This window comes from Protomyctophum bolini (assembly GCF_963924005.1).
Source record: "Protomyctophum bolini genome assembly, chromosome: 15".
In the NCBI taxonomy this organism is placed as follows: domain Eukaryota; kingdom Metazoa; phylum Chordata; class Actinopteri; order Myctophiformes; family Myctophidae; genus Protomyctophum; species Protomyctophum bolini.
In genome coordinates this window covers 13291163-13308789 of record NC_137876.1, presented here as the reverse complement: position 1 = coordinate 13308789, position 17627 = coordinate 13291163, and the positions used below count along the sequence as shown (strand labels likewise).

The following is a 17627-nucleotide window of genomic DNA, read 5'->3' as shown; positions in this document are numbered from 1 at the left end:
GACAACTCAAATTAGTGTATTTGGAACCGTCGTTTAGCGTTTTCTTTCCTCTCCCATAATGCTACAGTAGATCTCTTTCTGGCATTTCATAGGTTCAGACTCACATTCTTACCAGTCCTGTGGCCCCTCTGTTTTAATAGCAAATCTGTTGCAATCAGAGGGCTTTTCCCGGAAGGCAACGACGTGAAAGACATAATTCTGCTTTTACAAAGATGTATTGTTGGATATTAAAGAGGCCAGTCCCCCCCCACACCATTCTATTCTAGGAACCCCCGAGCTCATCCATCATAAAGAGAAATGCCAGGCCACGGAGAGTTCAAGTCTCCAATGCCATTTCTCTTTTACTGTTTATTTCCTTTTCTTTAAGGGCTTCCAAAATGCACTCTCGGTTTCTCTCCCTCTTCATCCAGTGGTCCACTTACATCCCACCTAACATTCCCACCATTGCACGCACACACACTCACACACACGCACGCGCACATACACAAGCTTAACCCATTCTGACCTGGCACCCATTTTGGTGTTGGCATCATGTTATGCTTTAGCTATTGAAAAATAGCAGATCTACCAGCTCATATTGCGCCACCGAGTGGCGCGATACGAGCTTGTAGGTCTGCTATTTTTGAAAAATCGAAGAACGACTGACATTTTTAGACTCTGATCTCAGGTCAGAATGGGTTAATCAGACCAGTGTGTGTCCGCAGTGGAAACCTGGTATGAATCTGATCTCAGGTCAGAATGGGATAAACGTGCGCACGTCGTACAACATTTGCTCACCACCGCTGCACCTCACACGCCGCGCTGACGGCTTTTTCCTTCACACTTTACACTACCCCGCTGTGGTGACGGAAACTGTCTGTGGGCCACACGCACCCTGCCACCTGCACACAGCTTATGCAATCACACATGTACCCTGGCTGCAGACCTCGTACGGTACCACCGTCACACCCCCGCTGCAAGGCTTCGGTTTGGGTTAAAAGAAGATGGAAAAGGAAAAACAACACGAGTAAACAGTGACCCTCGCTGGCTGTACTTCTGTCCTGATCAGCGAGCGACCTGTGGGATTGTTGTAACAGTAGGACCGTGTGTGTGTCTGCATGTGGAGTTCTTTTCTTTCCCCCCCCTTTTTTCCCCCTGTTGAGACGTTCAACTTTCCTGCGAAGTGAAAGGAGGTTCTGTGTTTTGAGTTCCATTTCGTAAACCAGATGTTCATCATCGCAGGATGTGTCTATGTAAATGATAAAACACAGGAAGTCCATTTTGGGCATGCTGCAATAGCACGAAGATCGAGTTGTTATTTGTCCTGCCCCTATAACCAAAACAGTGTGATAAAGCGGACCTTTTTTTTGTTTTGCTTTTAAGTGTGCCTGGTTTTCTAATGAATCACGATTAATCCTGTGCCGCTGCTTACAAAGCCCAGGTTCTCTTCAGCAGAAGAATTCAACCTTGGCTCCAGTGTGGCATGTGGCCCTACCCCGACCGCCTGTTTGTTTGACTTATAGGAGCGCCCGGGCTCTCTCACGCACACTCACACACGTACACATACACACACAAACACACACACGCTCTCGCACTCGCACACTCTCACATATTCGGCCCACTAATGATCTCTAAATAAGTGTTTGCCTCTCATAAATCACCCGCTCCATAGCTTAGTGACACACACAGACATCATATACTGTACACACACGCACCACACCACACACGCACACCAGATAAATAGCCCCTTGATTAACTTCACTGGAGTGCATTAGAAGCAAGAGGGATGTCAACCTGAACCACAGAGCCAGCGTGGAGAGAGGGAAGGCCTTGTGTGCTCTTCAGCTCTCTCTCTCTGGCTCTGATGTCTGTGGAGTTGTGTCACTGTGACCATCAGGGTGGGAGAACTCCCACACAGTCAAACCCTCATCATCACCAGTTATCACAAAAAGAAAGAAAATACACTAGCCTCAAACTTTAACCATTCTGACCTGAGATCAGATTCTAAAAATGTCTTCTACTTCTACATCCTGACAGTTTTCTGAAAAAGCTATGTTTCTATGTCAGTCATTCTTCGATTTTTCAAAAATAGCAGACCTACAAGCTCGTAGCGCACCACTCGGTGGCGCGCTATGAGCTTGTAGATCTGCTATTTTTCAATAGCTAAAGCATGACAATGCTAACACCAAAATGGGTTCCCGCCCAGAATGGGTTAAATAAAAACCTTTCGTTCAGTGTAATTTTCACCTACCTGTGTAACCACTTTCAACGTGGGCGTTCCTATTTTCGTCATGTCATTATAGGTTATAGATCTGCGGTATGATTGATCCATTGAATACTATATAATATTAACGGTATTGCAGAAGAAAAGCACTGGAAAAGTGGAAAGTGCAGTTCAATACAAGGTCTGCTAAGAGGATTTAATTGTGGGCCTTCATATTCAATTGATTCAGTGTGAGGTACGTGTTGTGAGCAGATTGCTCATTTTCACTATCGGGCGTACAGCGGAGTATATACGTAGGGCTTAAGTGGCTAATTGCCTCAATGTTGCGACGAGGCCGTTTGGATTTGGGATGAAAGGCTAATGCATAATGAAAAGAAACGTTCTGAGACAGTGTTCTTCTGAGAGAGTTGATCATTTCCCCTTCTGTAAGTGGGGAGGGGTCCAAACCACTGACAGGCCTTTATGTTGATCAGGCTGCTACATATGCACATGTTGCTGTTTGCATGTCCTGCTTTCATCACTCTCTCTCTCTCTCTCTCTCTCTCTCTCTCTCTCTCTCTCTCTCTCTCTCTCTCTCTCTCTCTCTCTCTCTCTCTCTCTCTCTCTCTCTCTACATCTCTCTACATTTACTCAAGTAATGCATAATGAGTACTTTCTACTTTTGGTACATTATGATACCAATACTTTTGTTCAAGTACATTTTGAATTCCCAACTTTTTCTACATTGATACTTTTACTTAAAAAAACGGGAATACTTTTTCCACCACTGCTCGCTTATTCTCTCTTGTTTTTCCCTCGCTCCCTTCATGTTATTTATCACTGACAATCTACAATTTAGACATTTAGCAGACGCTCTTAATCCAGAGTGATTTACAGTAAGCAAGAACAACACATGGTAATACATAGAAATAGTCGCCAAGTCACAGAGTAACTAACTAGGACGGTGCAAATTCCCATTAGCAGCCCATTCATCCAAACAGAAAAGTATATAATCTCCAGCACCGTTAACACGGTCGAAGTTTGCAGGATTGGCCCGTTTTGAACAAAAAGCCTCGAATCATGAACGCAGCGTGCAACTTACATGAAATCTTTCACAGACTTTCCTACTAGGCTGAGGAATATATCCCACCCTTTTCACATTGGCCTGTTATTTGCAAAACACATTTTTGGAACAAAATGCCTCAAATCACCCAATTGCTATTCAAGGCGTAAGAAGAAATGGCACCCTTTTCACATTATAGTGCCACCAGGAGGCCACAACCTAACCTGGCCTGGTGGAGACCTGTGCCCCGAGGGGCACTTTTTCTAGTTCATTATGGACTTATGGTGATTATATACTACTGCGATATCATAGTATTTTGCTCAGTATTTGAATATGTTGGTGCATCATTAGCTGCGATTGTCTACTGTATGTATGGGTAATTTCAGACGTTGACAAAAGCCAGAAGGTCTGAAATGCGTTGGTTTTTCTGTGGATGTTTTCACTGATAATGTTTAAGAATCTGAACCCGACTTTAAATAAAGTTTTGTGAGTTGAGCATGCCAAACCTTTGGATATTGAGGAGGCCGAACCGCCTGGATAATGCTTAATTTAAAGCCAAAAATAGCAGATCTACAATACAAGCTCACAGTGAGTCACAGCATATTTTGAGCTTGTAGCTCTGCTATTTTTGTATGCGTTTGTGCAACAACGCATAATGTGTATATGTGTACAGTACAATATGTGGCACCCGTGTGATTGTTGTTAGACTTGTTGTTAAAACTCCTGTTTTATTTGTAGTTTATTGTATTTCTGTTTCTTAGCTGGAACGTGTCATGTGTGTCTGTGTGTCTGTGCAGTGTGCATGTACGGATGACTATATTTTAACTTTATCAGTCTTTGTGTGATAATTTGCCAAATCAGATTTCCCCTGTTTCTGTTCCTTTGTTCCTTTAGCTCAAATTGGCTTTGTAATCTCATCTTAAATGGCTACAAGTTGTGCAAGTCCAAAAAGTAATTGCTTGCGTTGCGTGTATCTACACACAAGCGCACACACACACACACACACACACACACACACACACACACACACACACACACACACACACACACACACCGTGTAATGGAGTAATATACACAGCTGATTTGACTCCATACAGTATGTTACCAGAACACAGTGGCCACCTGTGCGACGGGCTCTTGCTGTGTGTGTGTGTTGACTCACAGACCCATTGGTGGTGGTGTTCATGATGTCATTGCTGGCATTGGGTCAGTCTAGTGTGTGTTGGTGGGAGGCCTGGCCATGTGACGCCTTCAGCATTGTTACTGTGTGTGTGTGTGTGTGTGTGTGTGTGTGTGTGTACGCGCTCTAATACCATGGTGGCTCTGTCCTCCATATCTATAGGAAATGTTGGCAGCCTCCACAGTAAATGGATGCATACAGTACATACACAATGTTCCACATTTGTCCACTGTAATCTTTACCCAGATATGGTCCAATACACTCTCACAATAATACCTTATATAACTTCAGATGAATGTGCTGTAGGATAAATGTCAGAGACAATAATGGGTGAGAGGCATTTAACCTGAATGATGATAAAAAAACAATGTACATATCATAACAAGAATATGTTTATGGTTTATGGCATTCCTTCGGTAGCCAGCGTACGTGTCATTGTCCAGGCTGACGGCAATGGGGTTTTTTTTAATAGCGGCCCATTCATTCAAAATGAAGAGCATTAAACCAAAGAGACATTTCCTTTTCATGTAAATACAATGGGCCGTAAAAGTAGAAATCTGATTATCTGAATACACTAATTTAAGAGGCAGGAACATGTTGCAGTGGAAAAAGTCAAAACACAGACTTTTATTGTTGCTGTATAATCTGTTTCTGCGACTGCCTGGAAGTTCTCTTTTCATATGTACCAATCTGTGTTGATGTTTGCTCAGCGTCATCTTCTTTTTTTATGCACATATATATATATATATATATATATATATATATATATACTGATACTCCCTCGATGCACATGGCCCTTGGCCTTGTACTATATAATATAATTGGTTAATTTAACCCTGAAAATGACCCTTGCGATTTTACACGTTGGGGGGGCTAAGTTAACACTCCAGGTTTTACTGTGTAGAACCTTTTTTTGTTGTGTTTTGTGGTGCGCCTATTCTTCCTGGCATCCGGTGTGTTTGTAAAGTGCGTGTGCACAGGCACAGACACACGCAGTTTACAGAGTGATGCACAGACAAAACATGTATATGCAGTGTTAGCACCCTAGGCTAGGAAGCATTCCTCGCAGTGTTAGCACCCTAGGCTAGGAAGCATTCCTCGCAGTGTTACCACCCTAGGCTAGGAAGCATTCCTCAGTCTGAGAAGAGATGCGTCACAATGCCCATCAAGCACCTGTTAATGGTCAGAACATTAGCCTGGCACAGTTCCCCTCCGACCACACAGGCTAACAACGGGTCACACTGCATACTTAGAGGTGTTATTCAGCATACATTTGGAGGCTTTTTTTTTTTTTACATACCACGAGAGGTTCCTGTTTGTTCACATTTAAATGCATTTCGTCATTGAAAGACGTCATTGGTTTCTCTTGTCTGTAGACAGCGCACTACAGAGAGTGGCCAGAAGAGGGAATAGTATAGCAGAGGTGTTGGGTGTATGGGGGAGCGGGGGTGGTGGGTGCACCCTTCTGTTTAGCTGAATTGAAGATGCAAGAGTTGTTTATTTACCTAATGGCGTTCGCGTGATATTTCATAGTTACGTGTCAGACGAGGGCTTGAGCTCACATTACTGGAATGATAATAGCAGCTCTCCGCAGTCCAGAGAGAGAAAAGACAAGAAGAATACTTCCCCTCACCAGCCCACTTCTCTTCTCCTCCACTCCTCTCTCTCTCCCTCTCTCTCTCTCAGCACATATATGCTGGAGTTCCCTGTGATCTTTTCCAGATGCTCTTCACTCCACCGTGCACGCTCACCAGACCTCCGCTTTCCTCCTCCTCGTCTTCCTCCTCCACTGATCTCTCTCTCCCACTGTCCTCCATGCACACACACACACACACACACACACACACACACACACACACACACACACACACACACACACACACACACACACACACACTCACTCTCTCTTTTGCAGCTCACTGTCTTGTTAAAGAGACACTTCCTTGGCACAGCACAGCAGCCTTCCTCCATCTAATCCCATAAAACAATGGTTTACTCTGTGGACACTTTAACCGCTCACCCCTATTCTACGGGATTATGGACTCTGTGTGTGTGTGAGAGAGAATGCATGCTGATGCAGGAGGATGTTTTGTTCATATATGTTAATTGTATAAACACTTGTGTGTGTGTGCATGCTGCATGGACAGACAAGTAGTGGTGTGTGTGTGTGTGTGTGTGTGTCTGGTCTCTGTTCCAACGTGGTTGGCCAACTGTGGCCACTGTAATTCACCATAACTCTCGGCTCAGACCCTGCAAAGCACACACACACACACACACACACACGCACACGGAAGGAGCATCTATTTTGCTGCTCGTGATCTCAGGCAGAGGAATTATTCTGTCACACACAGTCACTCCATGCCTGCCGCCTCATGCCTGCCGTCCCCCCGCCGGTCATTCAGATGTTGCAAAAGCAAATACACACACAGACTGCGACCGACGACCGGCGGTGTCATTCACTCCGTGTTGACATTCCTGCTTCCGCCACGTTATGAGATGCGTCACATGACCGCTTGACTCTTACAATACCGTGAAATCCTGTAATTTACATTTATTTTTCTTCCATTTGTTAACTTTTCCACTGTCTGTTCTCCTGGTTTTTATGCAATAATAGAGATGGAGAGAACACTCGCCCTCCCCGTTTCCCTCAACACACAATATTACACAATATCAGAGCGATTCGAGGACGGTAATCTCATGATGGCAACACTTTAAATCTACCCGTCATCTCCTGTTGTCGGGCCGGTACCTGCCTGCTAACTTGGATTAAATGCTCTAATGTCAATGCATTGCAAAAAATTTACTGCATCTGCTCACGTGGCCATCTTGATTCTTGACATATCTACTGGCTTGTGTTGCTGATGCGTGTTTATGAATCCCAACAACGTTATAGGATAGACCAGGCTTATCATGCGTCTGACTGGCTCCCGGGCAGGCATAGTTTACTGAGGTTAGGTTTCTGGTTTAAGGACTTCAGTGTTTTGTACAGAACAAAGAATGTTTGCTTTCACCATCTTTGTTGAAGAAGAGTCTGGGAAATTATGTTTTAGTTTATTTTATGTCAGTATAAAGTTTTAGTGGGCTAAGACTAGATTGAAACAAAATAGTTTAAGTAGCCTAGCCAGGCCTAAAGTGCAATGGTGTGTTCAAAGACTGAGCTTAAACCAGAATGTGCTACTAAAAGTAAGGTTAGGTTTAGGCATAGTTGCAAAAACGAGAAGTGTCAATCACAGCGACTACTGTCCAATAACAGCAGGGTTTGCCTAGGACTGAAGTGTTATCCATAATGAGGCATTTCTGATGCTGTGGCGCTTTCCCCCGCAGGGCGCTCTGGGCAGCGAGCGAGACTACGAGAGCGTGGTGCTGATGCGGGTGAGGCAGGCCGCAGAGCGACAGAGACTCATAGAGGAGATGCAGCGACAGGATGAGGAGGAATCGTAACGGCGAGCACCAGCAGGAACCACCCAGCGCTGAACCCGACTCGATACAACCCAACCCCCCCTGCCAAAATTTGTACCGGGTTTACAAAAACATGGCTTTATAGTTTCGTGAAGCCTCTTAGGTGTGCATTTGTTGGGAATTTTTTTTTATATAGTATATCATTTTCTTGTACAGTAGGAAAAATAAACATGTTGAACCAAGTGTATGGCTTCAAATTGTAATTGTTTCCTCAATCACTCATAGTCACTGGTTTTTCTAGGAGACTGGAGAAGACCTGTGTGGAATTCAGTATGGAGCCGTCTGTTCATGGAGGTGGGTGTGAGTTATCATATTATTCCCCCTCTGAGTATTGGCCTGAATCATTTCTCTAAAATCATTCAGACTGTTGACTTATCAGTGGGCGTTAATCCCTGTTCTGCCTGTTGCAACGGAGCCAGGGGAGATTGGCCATGCAACACTACCGCGTAATCTAAATACTATAATCATGTAATTTGCATCTGTCAGTTAACATTCAGTTTTAAACTTTTGACAATATTCATTACCTCCTTATTGCAGCCAAGAGGGAGAAATATAAAATCATTCATTTTCTGATGTCTCTATACCAGAGGTCCGGTAGATCCTGTGAAATGAGTCGAGTACTGTAACGGTCCAAGCCGCAGACCGTGCGATGTGATGTGACTGTGAGGAAATCATGTCTGCTCCATGTTAAACCAGCAATCAGGCCTCGATTGGAACACTAGGTAGGTTTTTATGGGAATTCCTGTGGGCTCACGTGATGAAAAGTGAATAGACTCCGGAGGCCCGGCCATTATAGTGCTTGGTGGTTATGGTGATTGTTCCTTGGGCTTTGTGTACAGTATATCTGAAGCTCTGCTCCAAATTGCAGAGGCCCCTGGGTGGGGGTGGGGGGTGGGGGCCGAAAACCCAGAGCTGTACTGGACTGTGTTCTGCTCTGTGGTATGGCACGTTTGAAACTCAAATCTCCCCGATGCAAATCACCCATATATAACATCTGTGTTTCCAACAACACATAATGCCAACACTGAACCACTAGTTTTATTACGCTCAAAGGGGCGAGAGGATTGTGTACTCTCACGTGCAAAGAAACTCCCTTCTGGACTAATGTACAGTATGTGTTAACTGCCTAAGCCCTATGCAATTCGTTATATCTCACATGATGCGATGCATTGTGAGGTTGAATATATTTTTGACAATTATGACATGCCCAAAGTAGGGACGCCAGGTTGAAAGTGTTGGAAGTCCCTCATACTGTATGTTCCCTGGTGTATAGTGTCGTTAAAATCCTATGAAAAATAATCTGTTCAAAAATGTATTATATATCCTTATCCTATGAATTATGAGAGTATATAATAAGAGTATGTAAACCAAATGCACCAGGACCAAAACAAGCCAGTGTCCTCTTTTAAAGTTTGCAGTTCTGCACCAGGTAGTTTTGGGCCTTCCAGTCCCAGATTTTCTTTTGCCTGGTGTTAATTTAAGGCCACCTTTGCGATGCGGCCCTGCTCCGTCCTCAGTACATGTTCCAATCATCTCAGCCGCCTGTGTTTGTGTAATCTCCTTGGTGATGCTCCGGCTACCCTGTTTGTTTGTTGTTTGAGTTCATTGTTGGAGATTGTATTGGGCCAAAAGATCTGGCATGTATACAGTATGTCTGAGGCATCTGTTGACTGTTGTGGAAAGCCCAACACACACCGTCTGTGAAGCGGGTGCGCAAGCGCGCGTCATAGCCGCACAGCAACACCCACAGGACGCGGCACGCTACCGTGCGGCTGGCCAGCCCTGCCGACGGATTCTAGAATGGAGGCCGCGTGGCAACACCTGGAAAATAGAACAGCGGCGTATCGGAGCGTCAGGCGAGGCGTGAACGTGCGTCTGACGCCGGCGGTGTGGGATAGGTTAATTGAAAATAATGGAGGCGGCTGTTTTGACGCACGGCATTGTGTCTTGGGCTGAACACTTCCATTCTCCTATAGTGTCTGTTTTGACCAGCTCTCAGAACCATACAGCAGCAGAACAGACTTGCCATTGCTGTTGTATAGGGAGAAGGCACCCTGGCTATAGCCCACTGACCTTACAGATGAGGCTGGGAGAAGGCACCCTGGCTATGGCCCACTGACCTTACAGATGAGGCTGTGTAGGGAGAAGGCACCCTGGCTATGGCCCACTGACCTTACAGATGAGGCTGTAGTGTATAGGGAGAAGGCACCCTGGCTATGGCCCACTGACCTTACAGATGAGGCTGTATAGGGAGAAGGCACCCTGGCTATGGCCCACTGACCTTACAGATGAGGCTGTATAGGGAGAAGGCACCCTGGCTATGGCCCACTGACCTTACAGATGAGGCTGCACACATAGGTGAAATCATGAGTGGCAAAGTGAGTGACCAAGTGAGTTTAATGTTGTTTAATGCAATCCGATAGGACTTTCCTGTTTGAATATATGGGCTGTCAAGGCCAGAAAGTAGTTTTTTGCCACTCAGTAGGCATTCCCGCATAACTTGTCATGTGCATACCCTCTATCGTATAAGTTATATTGTATCTCTTGATACAGATTGGATCAAATTTAAATGTAAATAATAAAGTTAGTGAGGCTTTAACCATACCAAATAAATCATGATTTTTGGGGGAGTTAACTGAATTGACTACCCTTAGCAGTTCTGGTCTGTGCAGTCCTTCCTAATCAACCTTTTTAGGAATATCCTTTGAAACGTGCTGTTCTCTCCTATTATTCCTACAAGATGCTCTGTGTATTCCCCGGCGGATGTTCCCTCCGGGGCGACCAACAGGCTGCTGCAAATTGTTCTCGTCGTGAACCCACATTAAGTCAGACCCCGCAGTGCCCGCACCAGACCGCTGCGGTCTCGCCAGTTTTGCAAGAGTTTTGCCCTCTTTCTGCAGAACATCTACCCATTCCAAATAGACTTATTTGCCTGTCCCTTGGGGGTGGGTTGCTATGGTGTGATGGCGCGTCTCTATTCATGGGCCTAGTGCTCAGCTGAGCTTCCTCCTGTCATCGAGTTATTTAGGAGCCTCATGGCAACTCTGCAGCATCCAACCCAGTCATCCATCTCCCCGCCACTCCTGCCGCTGCCTCGCCGTGGCCCGTTACACAACGGCCAGCTGTGTGGCGGCGGTGGTGTGGTGGGAGACATCTGCTCCTCTCCTGCAAAATCCCCTCATCAGATGGTTTTGTTTATGCATAGGGCCTCTCTTCATATCCCGGCAATGTGAAAGGAGGGAAAAAAACCCTCTGAAACACACAAACTGTGTCCAAAATGACAACAGAGGAAATACAATTACACGAAACACATTCGCCGCCAAAGCCTCTGCCCCGAGACCACGATGGCTTGTACTGCATGCAAAGCGTGATGGGATAGCGGCCCGTTCTGATCCACCGCTGCAGCGTACCCTGCGAGCGAGGCTGATTTATACTTCGTCAAACGACCATGTCCTGGCGTGCGACAAAGATGGCTTTTTGTTTTTCAGTTGTAAATACGTGAATTTCTTGTTGTAAGATGTGGTTGTTCGATGAAGTGCAAATGAGCCCTCAGAAAACCCTCACGGCGCTATCTTCCTCGCCTCTCTCTCTCCCCGGTATCCCTCACACGAAAGCCTCTCTCTCTCCCCGGTATCCCTCACACGAAAGCTGGCAGGTTGGAGGATGCCGGCAAAAGTCTGGAATCTCCGCAGTCACTGCTGGGAAATTACCAGACGTGTTTGATCTTTATAGTGGTCGGTGGAGTGCCAAGTCATGTCTGAAGTAACGGTTGTCTGGCGAGGTTTTAGTTGGGAGATGACTGGCTAAGGGATCTATCTGGTTTGTGGGTTGGTGATCCGGGCTGGCCCCAGACACGCGTTGGCAGACCCGGGGCTGTAAAGCAGGCTGTAATGGAACCACCCAGCGTGGCTGGCTCTCGTGGGCGAACACATCCAGTCCGCAGGTCCGTTGTGCTGTCATCATGGTGGGGTATACAAACATCCCTTTGAGGCCCTACAGACTGACAGTACGAAGGGCTTTTCTCATGCATCCGGCATGCCTCGGCTGGGTGATATGACTTCAAATCAATATCACCATTGTTGAAAATAGCATCTCTACAAGCTCACTTTCACTATTTTTGTACACCACCATTCTACAGCGAAGTATTTCAGTGGTTAATAAGACTAATCGATTTATATATATATATATATATATATATATATATATATATATATATACATACACACACTTATTTTTAACGATTAATTGATATAATATATAAATCGATGCTTCTTGATTATTTAGTTATAAGCTATTAGTTCTAAATAACGGTTTCGGTTACGATTAATTGCCCAGCACTTCAGTGCGTAGTAATTCATTTTCACTGAGAGTTACACAGGCAAGTATGGAGCCGCGGACTGACAGGCAGAGAGGCAAGTGGGTGCGTGGATGTGTGAAATGTGTTGGAATTTCTTCCTATATGCAACACATAGTAAAGCGTCAGTGTGACTGCAGATCCAAGCGGGTATGCAGGTCCAGTGTCGCTCCCTGTGTGAGAAGGCCTTAAGGCGACACCCCTTTGCAAAAGAAAATGTTTTAATGATGTTTAGTTAGTGCACCAAAGCACCAAATTACATTATTTTTCATCTACTACAAATACTATTGACATTGAGTGACTGCAGTTTCTTTCCACTGAGAAATGTCCCTTTAAGGGCTGAAATTGAACATTTGTGACTTTGTGCATAACCTGTAGGTTACTGTAGGTGTTGTGTTGGCAATGCTCTCATCTTTGCATTAAATATTGAGTTACAAACTTATTTTCTTTATTATTATTTTTTACAAATCCTTTTATTTTGAATATATCAAATATACACTTACAAAAACAACACATTGAACAGACATGCCGGTACAAAATGTTACAGTATCTAGGGGTTTACAAACATTTTCTTTCAAGCCATGAATCCCCATTCCGTTTGTATGGACCCAGCCTTAATAAATTGTAACAATTTAAAGTGAATTGAATAATAATCTACTCTTCATTTGGCTGGAGTCCCCCTGGAACCTCCTCGATGGTCTCTGGGCGCCCTCGGGCCCCAGTTTGAAAACCAACTGCTCTGGCAGAATGCTATATTTAATTTGATTGGACACAGGAGAGCACTGGTTCTTGTACTGTTGACTTGCTGTACTGTATGTGAGCAGATGGTAATGGTAAATATTTGTTTTAAATCCTCCAGGACATTTTTTACTTTGAATTGGAATTGATGGTGCATGTGATTGAGTCTATTCTAACCGTTTAACTATTTTAATTTTCCTTCCCCAGTGTAGTCATTGCCAATTCTCCCATATGTTTGTATAGACCCTGTTACCGTCACTGCTAATCCCGGCCAACTGTTTGGTCTGGGGAGGTGTAAGACTACGCTATTCCCTCCCAGTTCCTCTCACTGGTGAACCTACAGTATAGGAGTTGCTAGTGCGAGAGAGGTCAAATTATCAACAAATAAGATCAGAGAAATGAACCAAATTGACAAAACAACACAGCTTTTCTTTAGGTAGTGGCTCCTTAACCAACGGTATCATACCCACAATGTACTGTGCAAACGGCCAGGACCGAGCATGACGATCTACTTTCAGAAATATCGTTAAAATGAATGTGTTGAGGCATTAAGCCCTAACCACACCAAAGGGTCGAGACGGTTGTAGCGTTGTCGCTGCGGTGTGATATGTCCTGGTGCGATTCAATGGACCAAACCACACCAAAGGGTTGAGACGGTTTTAGCGTTGTCCGTGCGGTGTGATATGTCCTGTTGCCGCGCGTGGTCCCTAGTGATTCAATGCATGGATCAATGGACCAAACCACACCAAAGGGTCAAGACAGTTTTAGCTGACGGTGTTAACTCCTTGCAACCGTTTGGACCCAAGGAGTTGCATGGTGACCCTTTGGTGTGGTTAGGGCTTAGGGCTGGGATGTTTTTAAGTTTGGCTTTTGTGTGATTGAGGCCACGGTAAGTGCTGCGGTTTAGCCAATGAGATTGTGAGACCTCAAACTTTCATAAGATAGGCATTCATTGGTACCATTTCAGGAGCCACAATCTTTTAAACAAAAATGTATTTGTATGGTGCAACTCCAGAGACTGTTGCAACCAGAGCAAGTGATGGGAAACCTCTCTTGCCATGGGATGCATACTTGAGATACGTTAAACTCAATCCAGGAAGGGGGTCACTCTGTCTCTTTGTGCAGGCACCAGACCAGCGTCTGTCCCACCCCCGTCATCGTCACCACGCGGAAGCCAATCTTATCCAGTTTGTCCAACACCAGGCGCGGCGGGTCGTCCACATGGTACTCGGAGCTAAACGAGCATAAACACAAGAGGAATTGTATTTCTCACAGATGTGGGGGGATTTTCAGTCTCTGTCTGTAAACTTTGCCTGGAAAGCAGAAGGCTGCTAATTGTTCGTGTGCTCGTTCACTTCCTTCCACACCTCGCTTCATTTCCCAGCAGCATTTGAGTCAGATTGCCAATGACAACACTGCCCTGATCTGTACTGCATCAGCACGAATGGTTAACTCCACATCGGCAAAGCAGCGGCCGTGGCGGCATCCTTCCCTTCGGCGACTAACAGCTGAATGGTTCTTCCATCTGTCCTAAGCACGCTTAGTTCTGCCGTAAACATGCACAGTGTGAAGGCAGCCCCAACACAAAGTGGCCCACTTAAGGCAACGGGCCACCGTGGTCTATACCTCAGTGCATGTGAATGAAGTGACACAGGCTACAACTTTGTATTGGAGTGATGCCAACTGTGATGGTTTTATTTTTTTCTTTGTAAAAGATAGCAAAATAGACAATAATAGCCTACAAGCTCACAACACATTATGTAGATCAGCTACAGTATTTTCGCATTTGTTGCACGACAAAGTCATATAGGGCTTAAGTGATTGCGATCTCAGATTATGCATTATGCGTGTCTTTCACATGCACAAACGTGAGGTAATTTCTGGCAACTGAGACGGTTATGGTTGAATGATCGGTATGGTTGGCATTTTTTCCCACATTCTTTTCTTTCGACTCAATTCAGTGACCAATTACAGTACATCCTGCAGATGAGGACAGGAGCATCCTGGGATAAATGATAAAAACACACTCATGTCTTGTGAAGTCCCCGCACATTAACTCAACTGACTATTGATTTCCAATACTCACAAATTGTTTCCCAGCATCGTTGTTTTCCTGGCTCCCAAGTAGTTCATTACAGCTGGATCAGAGTACTCATCTCCAACATTGGTTGGGCCGCTCTCCTGCAAAGAGAGAAAACCAAATGGAAAGTAAAAGTGTAAATACTGGAATGTAGACATATCTGTTGAGTAAGAAGTACAATATTTGCCTCTAAGATGTAGTGGAGTAGTTCAAGTAAAAGTACACCACAGAAACTTTAGAGATACTTTCTGTCTAATAGCCAGTAAAAATGTATCTATAGAGTGTCACAGTCCCGTTACTTTTGATGCAGTAATGCTACAGGTGCAACGCGTTAACTCATTTCTAGACCGTTTCGGATGCAGGAAGGCTCGCCGGAACAGGGCCGGCCCCCTGGGCCTGTTCCATGGGGGTCTGGGGACCCGGTTTAATGGTATGAAACTGTCATTTCTCAAAGATTTTATCCACAAATAATCAAAGTACAGTACAGAGCACAATACACAACAATACAGTACAGAGCACAGTACATAACAGTAACTACAAGTAAGACGTGCGAAGTTGCGAACGCAGCTCATAAATTGCAATAACAATTAGAATAAATTACGTACTTTTTTATTTTATGTGTAGTTGCACCGCTCAGTTCACACAGGTGTGATTTTATTTTCTTTCTTTATTTTTTATTAAAAGGCAATGAACGTCTTAAAATAATACATTAATATAAAAACATAAATCATGTGGGGACCCCCCTGGGGACAGTGGGGGGGCCGCCGACCCAGGTTGACAACCACTGATGAATAGATGACAAAAGGAACATGCGCACATCAACAGGCCTATAACTTGGTTCCTGCGAGTAGGCTGCCTGCTACATGTGGTTTTAATTTAACACAACATGGCAAACAACAGTCTGGGATTTTTTATGTTGGCTTTCCAGCATGCAAAAATATAATGTGCAATGGGCACAGCCGCACAACAACGCAACCATATGGAACGGACGTGGATATCCTTGCCTGATTGATGAGAAGCAAGATAAATAGCCTTAATAATCCCCAAATCTCCAAACCGAGCGCATCTTTATACAACAACACCACACAGAGACGGACAGCAGGGTATAGCCTATTATTATTTGCACATGCAGGATAGCCTACAAACCAGTCGGATCTGCGTGCTGATGAGCATGTACGGCATCGTTCTTCTTGCCCGCGAGGCGTTCAATCAAGTGGTTGTTATTCCCCTGGGTGTTTAAACCATAGACGGTTTAAACGAGGACGTTGGTTGGTGACGCTGGCTCTGCAGACAGTTGCCTCACACTCTCCTCCTGTTGTCCAACAAGCGCTCTCTCTGCTGACAGCTCCCTCTGAGCGGAATGCGGAAACACCCACCGCCCTGAGCCAATCACAGCTCTCCCCTACTACAGCATCTGTCATGTCAACAAACACTGGCAGTGGTTGCTCAGCACTGAGTGGCACAAAAAATAATCCTGATTCATTATAACCAGTGGTGTAATGTAACTACCGGTAAGTACATTTACTCAAGTACTGTACTTTAATACAATTTTGTATTAGTATTAACTCTACTCTACTACATCTCAGAGGCAAATATTGTACTTTTATTCCTGTACAATTATTTGCTAACTTTAGTTACTGTAGCCTGCTAGCTACTTTGTAGATTTTGATTATTAGGCCTATTACAAAACATACATTCCACTTCAGCCACGCATTGTTGTGAGGGTAACAAGAAGACTCGGCAGATTTACCCTTTTTGCCGACCTCTCAAGATAAGTCGGCAAACCGTGGAGAAAACTCGGCAGCCATTTTCAAAAGATTGTTATACATTTGAAAACATTTGTACTTTTACTTAAGTGGAAAATGTGAGTACCTTTTCCACCACTGATTATCTAGGTCTAGACAATTACCAATGTGCAATAAATTGGCATAAATTGATACTTGGATTTGTGGATTGTTGAAATAAAATACACCCTTGTGATGTAAGTGGTGCAACTCCGTGTGGGAGACTGGGCGTCCCCAGGGGGTCCCCGGAACTTCCAGACCCACAGGAGTTCCCACAGGAGTGTGTGTGTGTGTGTGTGTGTGTGTGTGTGTGTGTGTGTGTGTGTGTGTGTGCGTGCGCGCAACAGTGACACTTGGTTGTGAAAACCAACCAAACTCTATTTTCGTGCTCAGACAGACCCAGCCAGCCAGCCAGGGACAGACCCAGCCAGAGACGCAGTAATGAAGTGGTTGCACCACTTAAAAATGAGTAGCCTATTGAGACAGAGAAACAATTTGCACAACTCATTGACAGTATTTGTCACTCAGTCGATTTAACTAATACTTAATTAGTCTTAGTGGCTGGTGATGACTATAATTGAGCAATTATGCATGCCTGTCACCATCAGAGGAAAACACCCCCCCCCCCCCTCTCCTTTGTTGAGGTCTGAAATGTGTTTCTCACTACAGCTCAGGTTTCCCTTTTAATTCTGTGGCTTGGAAGTTGTACATTTTGTCCTGTGTTTTTAGCCAACACAGATGTGAAGCAATCGTTATTGCTTGTATGCTAAGAGCTGCTTTAGGCTTT

At 44.7% G+C, this 17627-nt stretch overlaps 2 protein-coding genes across 2 annotated transcripts in view; one reads left to right on the top strand and one right to left on the bottom strand.

Moving 5' to 3' along the window:
* dnajc17 (DnaJ (Hsp40) homolog, subfamily C, member 17) overlaps nt 1-8067 on the top strand; it is a 51016-nt gene extending 42949 nt beyond the window's left edge. Inside the window, exon 11 of the mRNA XM_080784077.1 lies at nt 7750-8067. Coding sequence (XP_080640203.1) covers nt 7750-7866 — 117 coding nt within the window. The 3' untranslated portion in view covers nt 7867-8067. The remainder of the gene's footprint in view (nt 1-7749) is intronic.
* Nucleotides 8068-12666: 4599 nt separating this feature from the next.
* gchfr (GTP cyclohydrolase I feedback regulator) lies at nt 12667-16411 on the bottom strand. The gene is made up of 3 exons (XM_080783621.1): nt 16203-16411; nt 15063-15157; nt 12667-14210 (listed from the first exon to the last, which is right to left on the bottom strand). The coding sequence occupies exons 1-3, from the start codon at nt 16236-16238 to the stop codon at nt 14081-14083; spliced, it is 261 nt and encodes an 86-aa protein (XP_080639747.1). The 5' UTR covers nt 16239-16411; the 3' UTR covers nt 12667-14080.
* Between the last annotated feature and the right edge of the window lie 1216 nt (nt 16412-17627).

Coding starts and splice junctions, on each gene's coding strand:
- gchfr (XM_080783621.1), bottom strand. CDS start 16,238: ATGCCGTACATGCTCATCAGCACGCAGATCCGACTG. Junction 15,158..16,202: donor TCAGCACGCAGATCCGACTG/GTTTGTAGGCTA, acceptor CTCTCTTTGCAG/GAGAGCGGCCCAACCAATGT. Junction 14,211..15,062: donor ACGATGCTGGGAAACAATTT/GTGAGTATTGGA, acceptor ATGCTCGTTTAG/CTCCGAGTACCATGTGGACG.